Genomic DNA, 19,408 nt, shown 5'->3' with positions numbered 1-19,408 from the left:
TCTAGGAAAGTTAGACTCTTGTCATTAATACTGTTACAACTTTTGCACACCCACAGGATTGCGCAATCCCGGTTCCATTAGTGGTGCTGTGTGCAGCCAACATTCACATGTTTATCAGTAGAGAGAGAGAGATCTAGCTGTATGGGTTAACATGCAGTGGGGGAGATTATGAGAACCATGCAGCTGGAATAGCACTTCACAAGACTGGAATGCAGCCACCTGTTATTTTCAACATGGCAAAAACACTTGGAATCAGTAGGATGTTTGTGTATATTGGATTATTATAATGATACAGAAGACATCTTTGACTGCCAAAGAACAGGTCGACCACTCTGCATTAGAATGCAACAGCTTGTGAGGACTATGAAGGGGCATGCCTCTGCTGTAATCCTGCGAGAATGCAGAAAGTGATGTCATGAGAGACAAATGTTTTGCAGAGAACTATGTCACCTGAACTAACTTGTGATCCATGAATGAGAGCCTATCGTTGTTCTACTAGACACTTCCTAACACCACAGTTTATGCAGTAGAGGGTGATAAAATCAAAGGCGCTTCTTTGGCAATACGCGAACAACAGATGAGATTTATATCATTAAAGAGTTTGTTTAACCATCAAAATGATCAGGTATATACCCGATGGTCACACAACATATGATATATATCACCTAGGCTTCAGAGAGGTCATCACCCTGCATCAGTAATGGTTTGGTGGGGGGGGGGATGTATCAGAGGTATCCAAGTTGTATTTCTGTGAGAAAGGGATCAAAACCTCTGCCAAAGTCTATCAAGATGCTGTATTGGAACCTGTGGTACAGCCCATGAACAACACCTTGTTTCATGATAGGCAGTGGACCTTCCAAGAGGACTCGCCCCCTGCACACAAGGCGAAGACCACACAACAGTGGGTGGAGGCGAATATGCCCAACCACATATCACCATCATTGGCTGTCTGCAAGTCCTGATCTGAATTCATTGGACTCCATATTGTGTTTGGAGCTTGAGAGATTAGCCTGCAAAAAATGACACTCCAGCATTGCCAGCCTTAAGGTGGATTTGGAGTGAGCAGTGGCAGCATTTCCATTGTATGTTGTGCATGCCACCATCGATATGCGGTCTCACAGACTTTGGGCATGCGTGAAGGCAAAAGGGGAGGATATTTCAAACATTGAGTGCTGTAAATGATTTACTGATAGGTTACTACACTGTTTAAGTTGTAATAGTATTTATGGCTAGATTTGTGTCAAACTTGACCATGACATCAAACAGAGAACACAGTAATACTTTGGTCTTCTAGGGAACTTCTGATTGAATCAATTCACCTAGCTCTTGCTCTTCCTCTCTCTTTTTTCTGCCATTAAACATCTCTTTTGCTAACGTTTCCTTTTTCATTCTGTTTAAATTACCACACTCTCCTAGATTAGCCTTTTCACACATTCTTGAATGCTAATAATGGCAAGTTTCTTTCTAATATCTTCAGTTTTAACATGATTTTGCCAGTGATGTCATCTGTTCATTCTTTAATTTTTCTCAGAGCTCTCATAACCATAATGGTTTCACTGCTAATTTAGTGTTTTGGCTGATTTTTCTCTCTAATTCCATATAAATTTATTCAGTTTTCCCTCCACCATACCATATTGTTTGTTCTTTGCTTTACTTATTCTTTTGTGTTTCCATATTTAATTTGCCATCTTTACTAAAAACTGTACCTAAAAAGCTGGAATATTTTACTTTGGGTTTTCCATTGAGAATGCATATAAATAGAAGTTCCTGCCTATTTTCATAGTTTTGGTCTTTTAAAACCTGATTTTCATGCCACATTTGTTACAACTGTTATTCAGTTTAGTTGAGCTTTGAAACTGATACATATACTGTGTGTGCGTGCGTGCGTGTGTGTGTGTGTGCGTGTGCGCGTGTGTGTTTGTGTTTATAGCATGCATGCAGCATAGTGTCTGTGGGAGGAGACGTGTTTTTCATTATGAAGTTTCATTCCAGTTGTCTCTAATTACGCTAATTGTTGCTAAATATAATAAATAAACTGTAAATGTCTGTACTTTATTTAGTGATTCAATAAAACTACTTGTTTTACTTGCTTCTGCATATGGTGTTTGTTGGGGTGGAATGTCTTTCACACTTTAGAAGCATTTTCATTCCAGTCTTCTCAGAGAATGGACGAAGCAAGTAAAAATTCATATATTTCTTAATAAAAATGAAGCATTCTATGTATTATATGAAGTAGATTACATCTATTAATTTCCAGTAAAATACTAGTATATGAGAGATATCTATTATTGATGAGACCAGTGGTGGCTGGTGAAAATTTTAAGTGGGGATGCTGCATATACAAAAAAAAAAAAAAAAAAAAAAAAAAAAAAAAAAAAAAAAAAAAATTTTTCCTAATCAGTAATGAATTTATTAATAAATAAATTTACGTATTAAAAATTGCTTTATTAAAAATATTTCATCCTCACCACAAACAAACACCAATAATAAAAGTTTCGTATCGATAGCAATGACAAGCGCAAACGAATGTCGGCGTTAGATCGCAGTGCATTTGTTTCGTGTGACGATAATTGAAAAAATATAATTCTTTTCATATTTTCAACAGTGACACGCATCATAATTCAGTTTTGTATCTATAGTAAATAAATAATTATTTATTTTAACAAAATAAAATAAGATTTACAAAAAATAGTTCACGCACACGCACCAATAATAAACGTTTCATATCCCACAGAAATAAGGTGTGTAAGCATACTAAAGATACACTGCCGTTTGAGCAGTGTGGGAATGATGTAACGTGCAATAACAAGCGCAAACGAATATCGGCATTAGATCACAGTGCATTTGTTTCATAATCTAAAGCATTAATCGAACAATTCTAATTATTAACTATTCAATCAATGTCAAAACATAAGCTGTAACCCTTTAACATGTTGTATTGCATTTATATAATGTTGTAAGCATTGTTATTATTTATAAACACAAACAAAATTTAATTTTTTCATTTTTTCCTTGGGGGTTCTGCAGTGTCGCAGTGCTTATGTACGGGCCTCCACTGGATGAGACGGAAGAGATGCTGACAAAAAAAAAAATAATTGCATTATGAACGTAGGATTTCACTGACAGATAGACATTTCTACTAATGATCAGAAATAATTTATGTATCCTATTTCTGTGTAAAAAGTGTATACCGACACTCAGTGCATAGAAAGAAATACACAAGCCCAACAAAGTATACGTGATGATTTATTCTACTCCATCAACCCATGTATATTCCTTCCATGCCTAGATGAATCACCTGATCAACATTATTAGTTCATTGGATTAGCCCATCCCTGTAGTTATTTATTGAGCTACCAAATGTACACAGTCACTGTTTATTATTGGTTGGTTATTTATATTTCGAGCCTCTATAACTCAGTCCATATAGATGAAGCCCTTTGGTTAGAAAGACCTGGGTTCGATTCTTGTCACTGATGTGAAGAACCTTTATCTTGTCTCTTTCGACAAAAGATGAGAGGTAGGCGGGATTTTTCTCCTGGAAAGTTGGGTTTTTCTTCCCCCAGAACAGGCAAACTGCCCCGTGAACACACACATGAATACAGCCCAGCCATATGCTGGTCCCAAGCCCAGGTAAAATTGGGGGGGGGGGGAGCAATAGTGAACTACCCTTTAAAAATTTCGCCAGGAACACTATGGGCAAACCTACAAAGTCACCTAGGGTCAAAAAACAACTGAAGGGATAAATCATCATTATATTTCACAAACAAATTCCTTTTCCTTTCATCATAAGTTTTTAATTATGCCATGCAAACATGGGCATAATTAAAAATGATGGGTATAATTATGCCGATCATAAATGCAAACATGCAAGTCTGTAGTTTATACGATCATGTTATTCACTCCACCCAGCATCTTACAGGAAACAAGTATCACAAATGTAAATTATTAATAATTCATTTGCCAGTAATGAAAGTATTCATCTATTCATCAGCTCATTATTGATGATTCACATATTTATGCCTTTTAGTAATGTAAATAAATAACAAATAAACAAAAAACAAATATAGCATTCTCCTTAATTATTGTCTTCTAATATATCTAAAATTAAACACATTCATCCCCCTCCTCCCTCCAAAAAAAGTGCATGGACATGCAGATTTGGTTACACTCGAAGAACCTGTCATGATATGTGGCACGTCCGTTGATGAAATTGTGGCAGGATGAAGTGTGTACTCTTGCCCTGCCAGAAGGTCAAGTTGGTGGTGAGATCTAATTGCCCAGCCAGACGTGAATGTGTTACACTTGACACTAATTCCTTCCCCCCCCCCCCCAATTTTTTTTGGGGGGGGGGCAGAAATTAGTGCCCCAGATATATGGAATGGTGATAGATTGAGTGTAATCTGTTAAGAAGGGGTGGGGGTTGTGGTTAACTGGTTTAATATTTTTTCCATTTTTGGGGGTTGTAGCCATTGGCTAAGAAGGTGTTAAGGATATGGTTAAGTTCAGTAGTTAGTTCATTGTTGTCCGAACAGATTAATTTAGCCCTGTTATGTAGGGTTTTTATAATCCCAAATTGTTGTGGGGGGAGGTGGGATTGTTGGTGAATGTATGGGTTGGTTTTCTGTAAACAGAGAAAGCCAGTGATCCATCAGGTTGGCATGTAATCAGAGTGTCTAGAAAAGGGAAGCTGTTGTTGTTTTCTTTTTCCAAGGTGAACTGGATTCTGGGGTGTTGATTGTTTAAGTGTGTTAGTAAGTTGTGGAGTGTGTCTAAGCTATGTGGCCAAATTGAGAACACATCATGCATGTAGCATAGCCAGACAGTGGGTTTTTGTGGGGCTGTTTAAGGCTTTTTCTTCAAAAGTCTCCATAAAGAAGTTTGGTAGTGGTGGGAGTGGAGAACCCATGGCTCTACCCTCTATCTGTTTGTAGAATTTTCCCTGCCAAACAAAATAGCCTGAGTTCATGGTGAACTGAAATTTGGCTACGGTATCAGGAGGAAATTTGGCTTGGATGAAATCTAAGGTATTTTTCAGTGGGACATTTGTGAATAAGGGGGAGACATCAAAACTGACCATTATGTCAATGTGTTGGAGTGAGAGGTTCTCTATACTGGCTTTAAAGTGGGCTGAGTTTTTAATGTGTGATGGTGTGTTGTCAGTATAATGTGTGAGAACTTTGACTAAATATTTGGCTAATTTGTATGTGGGGGGAATCATTTCCATTCACAATGGGACGTAATGGCACATTCTGCTTATGGATTTTTGGTATTCTGTATATTTGGGTTGGGGGGGGGGTCTAGAGTTGAATGGTTTTAGTTTTCTAGTCACTTCCTCAGGCCAAGAAGTAACCTTCTTAAGGAGCCTTTGGGGTGTTCTGATTTGGGAGCTGTTGGGATCATATTCAGTGGGAAGGTAAGTAGAACAATCTAACAGTAAAGTTGAAAGCTTACCTTTGTAGTCTGTTTGGTTGAGTGGTATTTCCCTTATCTACTTTGGCGATTATTATTTTGCCATTGTTCTTCATTTCTTGTACAGCTTTTAGTTCTTCCTTGGATATGTTGGGTTTTGGTGGTATAGCTTTGGTAAGAACTCCGGCTACATCCAGTCTGATATTGTTAGCAATATTTATGTGCTGACATGTATTTTTACTAATTCTTTCTCTGCTGAAGTGTGAGAGGCGTCTGAGAGGATCGTCCAAAGGTCATTGTTCAGTGTAGCGGTAAGCTCTTCCTCTGGCACCCTCTGATCGCATAACACTCCAGCCATCTCCCTCCAGTTCCTCCAACTCGCTTGTATCCTGCATCCCACTTCCTTCTCAGCTCCTCCATCTTCTTCCACTGTTGAGCTTAAGTATGTAAAGTCCCTCACCTTCCTGATGACATTTCCTTCCACCTCCAGGTCCGTCTCCTGGCCGCCGCCCACTATGCAACTCTGTCTTACTTCTGCTCGGTCTCTCTCTCTTCCAGTACTTTTCTCCATCTTTCCAGTTTAGTTCCCGCTTCTTCTCTTGAATCTGCATACAACATTGTCCATGGCGCATCTTCTCTCACCTCCTCCGTCACCACCTCCATCACAATGTTAAACAGAAATGGACTTAATGCTGACACTTGATGTCAGCTGTTACTTGAAAACTTTCTGTCTGTCCCAGACAGGTCTGAATACTTGTCTTCAGATTTCTGTACATCTCCCACACCAACCTGACATATTTCTCCGGAACCTTCTTCTCCCTCAGACACCTCCAGACGTCTTGCCTTGGCACTCTGTCGTATGCTTTCTCCAGATCAATAAATGCCAGATGTAGCTTCCTATGTACAGAAATATGAAGAACACTTGTCTTCACATTTCTGTACATCTCCTGCACCAACCTGACATATTTCTCTGGAACCTTCTTCTCCCTCAGACACCTAGACTTCTTGCCTTGGCATTCTATCGTATGCTTTCTCCAGATCAATTAATACCAGATGTAGCTCCCGTTGTTTCTCTCAAAACTTTTCCATCATCTGCCGTAACCAAAGATAGCATCTGTTGTTGATCTACCAGGCATGAAGCCAAATTGTTCCTTTGTGGCTACATCAAGAACCCTTTCTATTAGTTTCATTGTGTGGGACATCAACTTTATTCCTCTGTAATTTTTACAGTCTTGTGCATCCCCTTTACCCTTGTAGATGGGAACAAGAGTACTCTCCCTCCATTCCTCGGGTATATTTTCTTGTTGGCAAACTTTAACGAACAGGTCCCACAGCAGGTCAATTCCCTCTTCCCCAGTGCCTTCCATTCCACCACTGGAATCCTGTCAGGGCCCACTGATTTTCCATTATCTTCTTCATGGCCTCCGTCACTTCCACTCTACTGATGCAGAAGGCTGCCCATCTTCTCTGTGAGTCCTTGCATTTTCCTCATTCAAAAGTCCTTCAAAGTATATTCTCCATCAGTTTCTTATGTCCACATCCCTCCATAATACTCTTCCTTCAGAGTCTTTGATCTGCCTCACATGTAAGATGTCCTTTGCTGCTTTATTTCTACATTTCGCTAGTTGGTAAATTTTTCTCTGTCCTTCCTTTGCTTCTAATTGATCACACAGATCTTGATATGCCATGGCCTTCACCTGTGCCACAACTCTCCTGGCTTCTTGCTTTCTCTCTCTGTACACCTCTCTGTCCTCTTCACTCTTGACTCATCCCACTTCTACTTTTCCTTCCTCTTAACTGTCACTGCCACTTGTACATTATTATTCTACCACCAACCCTCCTTCTGCTCCCTAATCTCTCCAGATGTCTCACCAAGCACCTCGATTGCACAGCTCAGGATTACTTTTGAATTATGTTTCCACCAATCTTGTACACTTTCCAGTCCATCCGAAATCCTCTCTAACACCTTCTCCCTAAAACGATTCCTCACACTCTCTTCTTTTAAGCGAAACCACTTAATTTTCTTCATCCCGTGGCTTCCAGAAGTTCTTATCTTCGATCTTATTTTAAAGTCTGCGCACAGCAGTCGGTGTTGTTGTGCCACTTGATCTGTTTGAATTACTTTACAATTTGTCACAACCTTAAGATGTTTTCTTATAGTCAAAATGTAGTCAATTTGTGAACTGTTGTTACCACTCCTAAATGTTATCAAATGTTCTTCCCTCTTGTAGAAAAACGAGTTCACAATTGCCAGATCAAACGCTACTGCAAAGTCCACAACCCTCTCTCCTTCTTGGTTCATCATTCCCACTCCGTGGCCACCATGCACCCTTTCACAGTCTCTATTCTGTCTCCCTATGTGTCTGCTCAAGTCTCCTCCAACAATCACCATCTCATTTTCTTCCAGTTCCCTCATTTCTTCATCTAACATGTTCCAAAACTCATCTTTCTCCTCTGCTGTACAGCCAACTTGCAGGACATATACACATAATACGACCACCCGCTCTTCTCCAAGACCCAATTTCATTCACACCATCCTATCGTTCCTTCTACCCACTTCCAGTACTTCACCCTTCATTCTGTCACACATCACAATTCCTACACCATTTCTTCCCTCATTATTTGCTCCACAGTAGAACAATTTATATCCATCTCCCAGTTCCTTTTGCCTTTCCCCCCTTCCACCTTGTCTTCTTCACACATAAAATGTCCAACTTCCTCTTCCTCATCGTGTCTGCTACCTCTCTTTCCCTTCCAGTCATGCTTTCAACATTCAGTGCTCCTATTCGCAACATCCTCTCCACCTGCTGGGCTCGCTTCTTTAACCGCACCCGCCCTTAATGCGGGAGCCCTCGTCCACTTCTCGCAGCTGTAGGGCGATGTGGCTGTGCATCGCTTAACGGGTACGCCCTAGCCCTTATATCATTTTCTCTTTGACATATACAACATATACTAAAATATTAATTAAAAAACTTTAATCAATACCTTCCTGTATTTCGGCAATGTTACATTGCCATCCTGGGAACATAAAACTATGATATGTGCACGCAGGCACTAACAACGAGCAAATGAGGCTGAAGAAGGCAACTGGTGTTGGTCCTAGAGTCCTAAAAGAGCCCCCTAGCAGGCTAAATTGGGTTGTCTTGGCTGTTGGGCTGATGTTCTAAGGATGCAAGCTTCCCAAATTTGTGGCAATCTCATACACCCACATTTGTTGAGATTTGGGAAGTTTTTAGAGCTGAAGCTGATTCCAAGAACAAGGTTTCATATTTATATTTGCTATGGTATAGTAAAGTGGCTTTCTTTCCACTCTAGTGCATCGGCCACAATTCCTGAGTGGCTGTATTGGTGAAACCAGATGTAGTCTTTGTGTTCAGAAAGCCTGATATTAGCTGTCCTACCTGTTTGGCTGTAGTAAGACAGTTTACAACTGCAAGGGACCTGGTATACTCAAGGTAGGTGTAGGGGAAGTGGCTGGTCTTTAGTGGAGCAGATAAGAGATGCCAGTTTCTTATGTGGTTTGTAACAAGTAGTCAGGTCGTATTTTTTAGGATTTCTGTGAGCTTTTCAGACGTGCCCCAGATATATGGAATGGTGATAATAAGGAGGGGGTAACTTGTTTTAATATTTTCTGTATTTTTTGGGGGGGTTGTAGCCATTGGCTAAGAAGGTGTTAAGGATATGGTTAAGTTTAGTAGTTAGGGTATTGTTGTCTGAACAGATTAATTTAGTCCTGTTATATGCCTGCTTGCACATATCATAGTTTTATTTTCCAAGAAGATGGCAATGTAACATTGCTGAAATATAGGAAGGTATTGATTAAAGTTATATGAATTAAGTCGATATTAAATCTAACATTATGTCATAGCTAACAACAGAAACTATGGAAGTTTCATGCAAAAATTTGACCAGAGAGCTTATGATAAATATGCTTGCTGCCATACTATGAGTTGCCCCAGCTGAACCTAATAGGTGGCATGCACGCTATATAGTGTCGATATATTCACCTCCTATTGGTTCATTTTGATAGGTTTCACTGACCCTACAGCTGTTTCAAACTCGTTGGTTTTCATCAGGGATCAAGCAGAAACCAAGAGAGCAAAAACTCTCAGTGCTAAGAAACTCATTGACTTTGAAATTATTGTATTTAATATTCACTTAATTCGTATAATTTTGCATCACCGACATGAAGCCTTTGGCTTTTTATTTTTAGTAAATACTTCATGCTCCGACTGAGAGTTCACTTAGGAAAAATACACCTCTCCGACGCTTCGGGTTTCTTAGTACTGAGAGTTTTTGCTCTCTTGGTTTCTGCCAAGTCTTGCTCCACTGATGGGGCTTAAGATTTCGGAAGAGTTTTGCCTGAGTTTCTGGGGAGGGTGCCTCCCGGCATGGCCTGTGTGAGTCCGTGTTGATTGGTACTTTCCCCTGGAATATGAGCAGTTCTGCTCAGTGGTAGGGATGAGCCTGTCACTGAGTGGAACCAACGCTGAGTTGGACGATCTTTTGGTCACTCGTAGGAAGAAGTCTGGGGAATCATCTATACTTATACAGTATCCCTGGCGAAATCCAATGAGTTTGAAATGGCTGTCAGTCAGTGAAACCTATCAAAATGAACCAATACGAGCAAATATAAGGACACTATATAGCATGCATGCCACCTATTAAGTTCGGCTAGGGCAACTTGTAATATCGCGATGAGCATATTGACTGTAAACTCGCTAGTCAAATTTTTGCATGAAACTTCTATAGTTTCTGTTGTTGGTTTTGAAATGATGTTGGATTTAATATCCACTTAATTCATATAATTTTGCATCGCCGACATGAAGTCTTTGGGTCTTTATTTTTAGTAAACATAGATTAAAGTTTTTTAATTAATATGTTGTCATTTCCTAAAAAATTTAAAGACATGAGAAAGTAGTTTGTACCAAAGTTGAATAGTGTATCACACATGCATCTATGTCATCATAAGTACTTTATGTAGTGGTTCTTTTTTATTTTTGAAACATTTTCTTATATTTATCATCATCATATATATATATATATATCATATTATAATATAATATAATGTTATTTTTGGAATAAATGAAGTAAGATTTGGAAATGTTTTTATTTCCTCATAGCTTCCAGATGGTAGAGTTATAAAATTGGGAGGGGAAAGATTTGAAGCACCAGAAGCTCTGTTTCAACCTCATCTTATCAATGTGGAAGGACAGGGCATTGCAGAACTAGTATTTAATACCATTCAAGCTGCTGATATTGATATCAGGCCAGAATTGTATAAGCATATTGTTTTATCTGGTGGATCAACAATGTATCCAGGTCTTCCTAGTCGTCTAGAAAGAGAAATAAAGCAACTCTATCTTGAGCGAGTTCTCAGAGGGGATACTGAAAAGTTGCCAGTAAGTGTTTTATTATGCTTGTATGCATACATGCAATATTAATGTATGTTAATGCAGTGTTAAGGCCACTGATCCAAGCAAAACATTTAAGATTCATATATATTCTAAATATCTTTGTTAGTAAGCTAGTTCTTATTATATTTAATATTCAGCCATTATATAATGTTACATGTCTATTTTTACACTGCTGTGTTGATACTCATAAATATTCTAAAGTTAATTGTACGTTGTGTAATCTGCTAGTGAAACTTACAGATTACATATAAAAACAGTGTCTTCTGTATAATTTGTTTCCTTGGCTTGAGTAATCGAGCCACAAATCACTTGCCCAGAAAATAGGCCTATGTGACAGGAGTAATCATGTCGCCTGTCAAGAAGAGCTGAGTAGCAGTCTTAAGAAATAATGTCTTTTTACCTCCTTTTTTTAGGTGCGGGAGGGGAATGTGTTCCTAACTCAGTTTTATGTCATTTACAGACATCAGTACTTTTTTATGGATGGTATGCAACAGTCTGGCATACCTATTAACAGCGACATCTAATGTACAGATGCAGTACATTCAGAAATTTATAATATTCAATAATTTTTAAAATGTTTATTTAGTATGCAAATGAGATTACTTATTTCTGCTAAGATATTTGCCATATATATATGTGTACAAGGGATTTGAAATAGAAAGTGATCTGTTATAAATAGGATAAAAATGAATATCACATTTTTAAAATGTATAAAAGTTGTAAAAAGAATCGCTGTCAATTTCAGTAATGAATTGTAGACTCAAATATAAAAATATATTAGAGAAAAAAGTGAAAGAATGCAAAAACAAGAATCAAACCTTAGAAAATGCAATCCGAAGAAAACATTATTGATTATCTGAGTTTCTTGTTGAGAGGCTTATACGCTGGTTAAACATGATAACTAATATTTAAGGAATTGACAGCGTATACTAGAAATATAGATTAAATAAACTTTAATATATACCTTCCAATATTTCGGCGAACGTCACGTTGCCATCTTCTTGGGAACTTACTACACAGACACGTGCACACAAGTACTAATAACAGCAAATGAGACTGAAGCTAGGAAGCTAGCGTTTCCTAAAGTCCTGATGGTGCCCCCTGGCGGGTTATATTGGTAGTTCTTGGCCTTTGGGCTGAAGTTCTTCTGATAACAGTTTCCCAAATTTGGGGCAGTTTCATGCATCCAAATTTGTTGAGGTTTGGCATGTTCCTAAGGGCCGAGGCTGATTCCATGAATAGTCTTTCATACTTGAACTTGCTGCGGTGTATTACTGTGGCTTTCTTCCATCTTATTCTGTGGCGAGTATCCAGAGCTTGGTCTGCAAGCCCAGAGTGGCTGTACTGGTAAAATCGGATGTAATCCTTGTGTTCTGAGATTCTGATATTTGCTGTCCTGCCTGTTTGGCCAAAGTAGGACAGTTTACAGCTGCAAGGGACCTGGTATACACCAGGTAGGTTTAGGGGAAGTGGTTGGTCTTTGGTGGAGCGGATAAGGGTTGCCAGTTTTCTATGTGGTCTGTAACAGGTGGTCAAGTCGTGTTTTTTTAGGATTTTATTGATTTTTTCCGAGGTGCCTCTGATGTAGGGAATAGTGATAGATTTAGAGTAATCTTTTTTGTGAAGGGGAGGGGGTGGTGGGTTGTGGATAACTGGGTTAAGTATTTTTTGGATTTTTTGGAGGGGGTAGCCATTGGCTGAGAAAGTGTCACGGATGTGATTTAGTTCAGTGGTTAGGGCTTGATCATTAGAACAGATTATTTTTGCCCTGTTGAATAATGTTTTAATCACTCCATATTGTTGTGAGGGGGGGGGGATTGTTGGTGAATGTATCTGCCTGTATGGGTGGGTTTTCTATAAACTGAGAAAACCAAGGTTCCATCAGGTTGGCGGGTGACTAGTTTGTCTAGGAAGGGGAGGTTATTGTTTTCCTCTTTTTCCAGGGTGAATTTGATTCTAGGGTGTTGGTTGTTCAAGTGTGTTAGGAAGGAGAGGAGTGAATCCGGGCCATGTGGCCAAATAGCGAAAACATCATCAACGTAGCGAAGCCATATGGTAGGTTTTTGTGGGGCTGAGTTTAAGGCTTTCTCTTCAAACATCTCCATGAAGAAGTTGGCCAAGGGTGGGGAAAGTGGTGAACCCATGGCTGTCCCCTCTATCTGTTTGTAGAATTTTTCCTGCCAAACGAAATAGCCTGAGTTCATTGTAAACTGAAATAGGGCTGAGATATCGGGAGGAAATTTAGCTTGGATTAGCTCTAAGGTTTCTTTGAGGGGGACATTTGTGAATAGGGAGGAGACATCAAAACTGACGTTTTGATGTCTCCTCCCTGTTACAGACCACATAGAAAACTGGCAACCCTTATCCGCTCCACCAAAGACCAACCACTTCCCCTAGACCTACCTGGTGTATACCAGGTCCCTTGCAGCTGTAAACTGTCCTACTTTGGCCAAACAGGCAGGACAGCAAATATCAGAATCTCAGAACACAAGGATTACATCCGATTTTACCAGTACAGCCACTCTGGGCTTGCAGACCACGCTCTGGATACTCGCCACAGAATAAGATGGAAGAAAGCCACAGTAATACACTGCAGCAAGTTCAAGTATGAAAGACTATTCATGGAATCAGCCTCGGCCCTTAGGAACATGCCAAACCTCAACAAATTTGGATGCATGAAACTGCCCCAAATTTGGGAAACTGTTATCAGAAGAACTTCAGCCCAAAGGCCAAGAACTACCAATATAGCCCACCAGGGGGCACCATCAGGACTTTAGGAAACGCTAGCTTCCTAGCTTCAGTCTCATTTGCTGTTATTAGTACTTGTGTGCACGTGTCTGTGTAGTAAGTTCCCAAGAAGATGGCAACGTGACGTTCGCCGAAATATCGGAAGGTATATATTAAAGTTTATTTAATCTATATTTCTAGTATACGCTGTCAATTCCTTAAATATTAGTTATCATGATTATCTGAGTATACGGGTAAGTTGTCTACAGTGATAGAAAGATCAAAAGTTTATAGTAGACTCACAAAGTTAAAAAGCAATTCATGAAAATAAGAAATGGTGTGGAAAATTCCTGGTAATTCATTCTGTATCCTTTATAAAATATAGAAGAAAATGTAGGTAAGCTATGTGTACAGGAAAGTAGCTAAATAGGTGCCATGCAAAGACTTTGATAGGAATATAGTAGGTAAATATCATTAAGGTGACAAAAGGTTCTGGAAGCTGTTGAACAAACTTAGAAATTGAAGAGAGTAGCTAAAAAAAGCACATAAAAGGAATCAGAAGTAATAATACCAGCTTTCATTTCATATTAAGCTCAGTAGTCTATTTGCAGCTAAGTAATCTAATAAACTTGTTTGTTGCTTATAATAGGGCTTTTAATCCTATCTGCATTTTCTGCTATTTCTGTTCTGGCCAGTTTTGTGGGATGAAAAACTTCAGTTTCTGGGAGGGAGAAATTCTTCCACCTCCATACAGGACCAGCTAACTCACTTTAGTTGAAAAGCCTTGATAAAGGTTCTGTGCTTCTTAGACAGGATTCAATCCCAGGTCTTTCCATATGAGGGGCATCATCAGTACCATCCGAGTTATAGAGGTTCTAGCTACAGGCTCTCAGAAATAATGAACAATAAAGGTGATGTTGCAGGAAACTCTGTGTGAAAAGTATATATGACTGGCTGTTAATTTGTGAAAGCTCACTCCTTGTGTGTTGTATGCATTCTTTAAATAATGCCATTTCTGTGCATTGGAAAATTCTTAAAGCACACTTTGTGTTGAACTGCCAGCATAAGCTTAAAAAACAAGAAATAACTCCATTGTCTCTACACCATAAAAGAAATGTTAACCTATTACCCAAAAGTTTTTGTTTTATTCTTAGTTTTTCAAATTTATTCACTTTTGAAAGCAGTAACTCACTGTGAGTTCAGATATTGTCGTGTAGGCTTCTGTGGAGAGGGACATACTAAGAATGTTTTCTGGTATTTTTCTACAAAATATATATATATATATATATATATGACATAGAAACCGTTTTTTATTTTCTCTCAACTAATTTTGTGAAAATTCTTTTGTTTTGCTTCATCAGAATAATTACATGAATAAACTAAAAAACTAGAAAGCAAGTAATAACAGTTAGTAACTCTAGTGAAAATATTCGAACATAATTAAACGATGGAAAGCATGCTTTCACTATTATGCTGGTTCATGGGTTGCTGTATATTGTTCACAGATATGAGCATGCTGTGGTGAATTAATGAAGACCAAAAATGCAGCACATAAATTACCTCATCCTCAAGAGTGCAACAAAAAAAAAAAAAAAAAAAAAAAGCGATGAATTTACATCCAGTTTTGTCTTCGTTAATTCATCATGACACACCTGTGTCTGCCAGTAGTATAGCAGCCCATAAACCAGAAGCCACCATAATAGCAACTGCATGCTTTGCATTGTTTAATCATATTCAAATATTCACTGAAGTTAACTGTTATTACGTGCTTTCTAGTTTTTTAGTTCATTCATGTAGTTATCATGATGAAATGAAACAAAAGAATTTTCATGAACCTAGCCAAGAGAATAAAAAATAGTTTTGATGTGATATTTTTTTTTGGTGATAAAATACCAGAAAACATACTCCTAGCATGTCCTATCTCCACAGAAGTGTGCACAACAGTATCTGAACTTGCGGTGATTTACTGCTTTTGAATGAATATATTTGAAAAACTAAAAATAAAACAAAAACTTTTCCATAATAGTTTAACGTTTCTTTTACGATGTAGAGACAATGGGGTTATACTTCCTTGCTTTTTAAGGTTACAGTGTTCACCACTAAACATGCTTTAAGGATTTTCCAATGGCACAGAGGTAGTATTATTTAAAGAACACATACAACACACAAGAAGAAGCTTTCACAAATTGACTGCCAGTCGTATACTCTTCAGGCAGAATTATCCTCTTCTCTCCCTGTGACCATTTAGAATAGTTAAGACAGACTTTTCTATGAGGAATCAAAATAAAGATGGTGTTAAAACTGAATATAAGGAGATTCATGTGTGGATTACTACTTTGAAAAATTATTAAATAAGTAGTGGAATAAGGACACACACAAAAAAAAAAAAAAAAAAAAAAACATAAATCAGGGCTGTTGTTTGAAAGTGAGTTAGCCAGTCCCATATAGAGGTGGCAGGGTTTCCCCCCTTCTGGAAAGAAATTTAGGCTTTTCATCCTGCAAAAGACAAACTGACCAGAAGAACATGCACAAAGCATACAGCAAAGGAGACTACAAGCATGAGGATTAAACACCTTATTATCAGATTTGGTTTCGAAAGCTTGCATGGTATGGTGTGAGTCTACATGTAAGCATGAAACAAAAAGGAAGGAAGGAAAAATGCCAGAAATTATCAACAGGAATTGCAATCATATATGCATTTTCATATTGGAGATAAAAATGCAATCAGAAATCTCAAACATTGCAAAAACAACTAAAATAGATTTTTTTCACGGGCAAAATGGGCAAATATCGACGTACAAAAATATTATACTTTACCTACAGTGCATAATTCAGGCTTAGTCAGAAAGTTCCAGAAATTCTAGGTGATTGGCAGAGCTGGCGCTAGGGTCTTTGCCGCCCACATGCAATTTCTATGTAAGTGCCCCTGTAACGATCCGGGCGTGTGTGGTTCTTTTACGATAATAAAAATTTAAATTATTTGAAATTTCCTAAATAAATTTTGACAGAACAGCCACATGTTGGTTCGCTAAATGTAACGAACCGGGGGTGTTGACTAGGCAGGATAATCGTTAAAAACCCGAATATTCAAAAAATTCATTTTAATTAAAGTTAAAATTTATTTCAACTTTAATTAAAATTATTAAAAAATTTTTCAAGTTACTAAATTCTTGCATTTTACAAGTTATTAAGAATTTAGTAACTTGTAAAAATTTTTTAATAATTTTTATTAGTGGAACTATCTTTTAGGAAAATAAAAGAAACTCAAGATAGATGAGAAAATAAGAAAAGAATTCAGAAATAATTAGAACATTTAATATAAATTTAATATGTACATCCCCTTTACCCATCTACAAGGGTAAAGGGGATACACAAGACTGTAAAAGTTTCAGAGGAATAAAGTTGATGTCCCACAAATGAAAATCCTAGAAAGGGTTCTTGATGGAAGATTGAGGAAGGAGGTGGAGATTGCAAAGGAACAATTTGGCTTCATGCCTGGTAGATCAACAGCAGATGCTATCTTTGGGTTATGGCAGAAGATGGAAAAGTTTCGAGAGAAACAACGGGAGCTACATCTGGCATTTATTGATCTGGAGAAAGCATACGATAGAGTGCCAAGGCAAGAAGTCTGGAGGTGTCTGAGGGAGAAGAAGGTTCCGGAGAAATATGTCAGGTTGGTGCGGGAGATGTACAGAAATGTGAAGACAAGTGTTCGGACTTGTCTGGGACAGACAGAAAGTTTTCAAGTAACAGTTGGCTTGCATCAAGGGTCAGCATTAGGTCCGTTTCTGTTTAATATTGTGATGGAGGTGGTGACAGAGAGGTGAGAGAAGATGCACCTTTGACAATGTTGTGTGCAGATTCAAGAGAAGAAGTGGGAACTAAACTGGAAAGATGGAGAAAAATACTGGAAGAGAGAGAGACTGAGCAGAAGTAAGACAGAGTATATGTGTTGCATAGTGGGTGGCGGCCAGGAGAGAGAGATTTGGAGCTGGAAGGAAATATCATCAGGAAGGTGAGGGACTTTAGATACTTAAGTTCAACAGTGGAAGAAGATGGAGGAGCTGAGAAGGAAGTGGGATGCAGGATACAAGCGGATTGGAGGAACTGGAGGGAGATGGCTGGAGTGTTATGCGATAAGAGGGTCCCGATCAATCTGAAAGGCAAAATCTATAGGACAGTAGTGAGGCTAGCTATGACGTATGCTATAGAAACTGTGGCCCTGAGGAAAAATAACATCAGCAGGATGGAAGTAGCAGAGATGAGAATGCTTAGGTAGATGTGCGGTGTGACCAGAAAGGATCGTCTGAGAAATGACTATCTGAGGGGAACAGTGAAAGTTACGAACTTAGGAGCGAAGATACAGGAGGCAAGGTTGAGATGGTTTGGTCATGTGATGAGGAGGGAGGACGAATATGTGGGAAGAAGGGTCATGCAGATGGATTTGCAAGGAAGGAGAAAGTGTCAGCGGCCACAGAAGAGATGGAGGGTGCTGGTAGAAGTGGACTTCAGGATGAAGAACTTGGATGTGATGACAGCCCAAGACAGGAGGATGTGGAGGAGACTCATCATCAACAGTGACCCCACCTTAAGCTGGAGAAGAAGAAGAATATAGGTATTCAAAAAAACATCTTTACAAAATAACAGAAAATAAATTAAATTGCAAAATATACTTGCATTTTTTTAAATTAAAATTTTAGGGTTTGTGATTTCATATTCACAAAATTAGAAATAATGGGCTTAATGTCTAATTCCGCACATATATCATTTTCAATAGCTATTAACGCCAAACTAACAAGCCTTTTTTGTGACATACTTGTTCTTAAGTAGGTTTTAATCAATTTCAACTTGGAAAAGGATCATTCACCGCTCGCTACACTAACAGGTACGGTCAATAGTATTCTTAAAGCAATTGAAAAGTTAGGGAAAGATAAATTATTGGACACAATAAAATTACGAATATCGAAAGGGTTTTGAATATTTAAATTATCCTTCCGAAAAATATCCCGGAAAGCACATAACTCGTCATATATAATAGTTCTATTGCATTTACGTCTTTATTGTCGCCGTCCTTCAAGAGAATCTCTAAATTGTCGCAATTTTTTCGTAAATCTTCATTATTAATTTGTAGTAATCTATACAAGAAATTGAAATTATCATATTATGTTTTTAGTTGTTCAAAACATTGTATTAACGAACACATTGCAACTTCTAGAAGTGTATAAAACACATTCACTCTAAATTTATCTTCTGGTGATAGTGGCGTTTCATCATAATGCTCGTAGTCAAATTGTTGTGTCTTCTTTCGTTGTTGAACTTCAGTACCAGTTTTAAATTCTTGTTCTCCATCCACCTCTTCACTCAGTTCTTTAGCCGTTTTTAGAACTTCTTTAAAATTTGTATCTGATCGATACTCTTGTAAGAATATTTTTAAGTTTCAGTAGATTCTGGAGCAAGTGTAATGTTCATTATTTTTGTTCTGTTCATATTTTACTCACAGGGTTTATTTTCATGCCAAGTTATAAGAGAGCAAATAAATTTGTAGTCCTTTATTTTAGCACATAATATTTGTGCTTCATGCTGTTTCTTTATTAAAATTTTCATTATTTAAAATTTCAAAAAGTGCATCGTAAATTTCTTCTAACTGATATCGTAGAGGGCGGATTGCATTAATTTTACTTTCCCATCGTGTTTCTGATGGCTGTTTCAATGTTAATTTTTTACAAATTTTAAAAGGATTGCCCAACATTTGTAAGAGAATGAAAAGAAATTGTATATTTCTTGAATAATTGCAAAGAAACTAATTGTATCTTCATTTGCTTTGGCTGCATCGTTAATGATTAAATTTAGAG

General features: G+C 38.0%; 1 protein-coding gene across 1 annotated transcript in view; it reads left to right on the top strand.

Annotated features, from left to right (window-relative positions):
• The window catches only part of Arp2 (Actin-related protein 2), a 119,422-nt gene that overhangs the window by 72,337 nt on the left and 27,677 nt on the right, over positions 1 to 19,408 (top strand). The window contains exon 7 of the mRNA XM_090399715.1: positions 10,536 to 10,814. Coding sequence (XP_090255841.1) covers positions 10,536 to 10,814 — 279 coding nt within the window. The remainder of the gene's footprint in view (positions 1 to 10,535; positions 10,815 to 19,408) is intronic.

Source organism: Typopeltis vanoorti, chromosome 10 (genome assembly GCF_054136105.1).
Source record: "Typopeltis vanoorti isolate ZY-2024b chromosome 10, IOZ_Tvanoo_1.0, whole genome shotgun sequence".
NCBI lineage: Eukaryota > Metazoa > Arthropoda > Arachnida > Uropygi > Thelyphonidae > Typopeltis > Typopeltis vanoorti.
The sequence above is the reverse complement of the archived record's forward strand: the minus strand, read 5'-3'. Positions and strand labels throughout refer to the sequence as shown.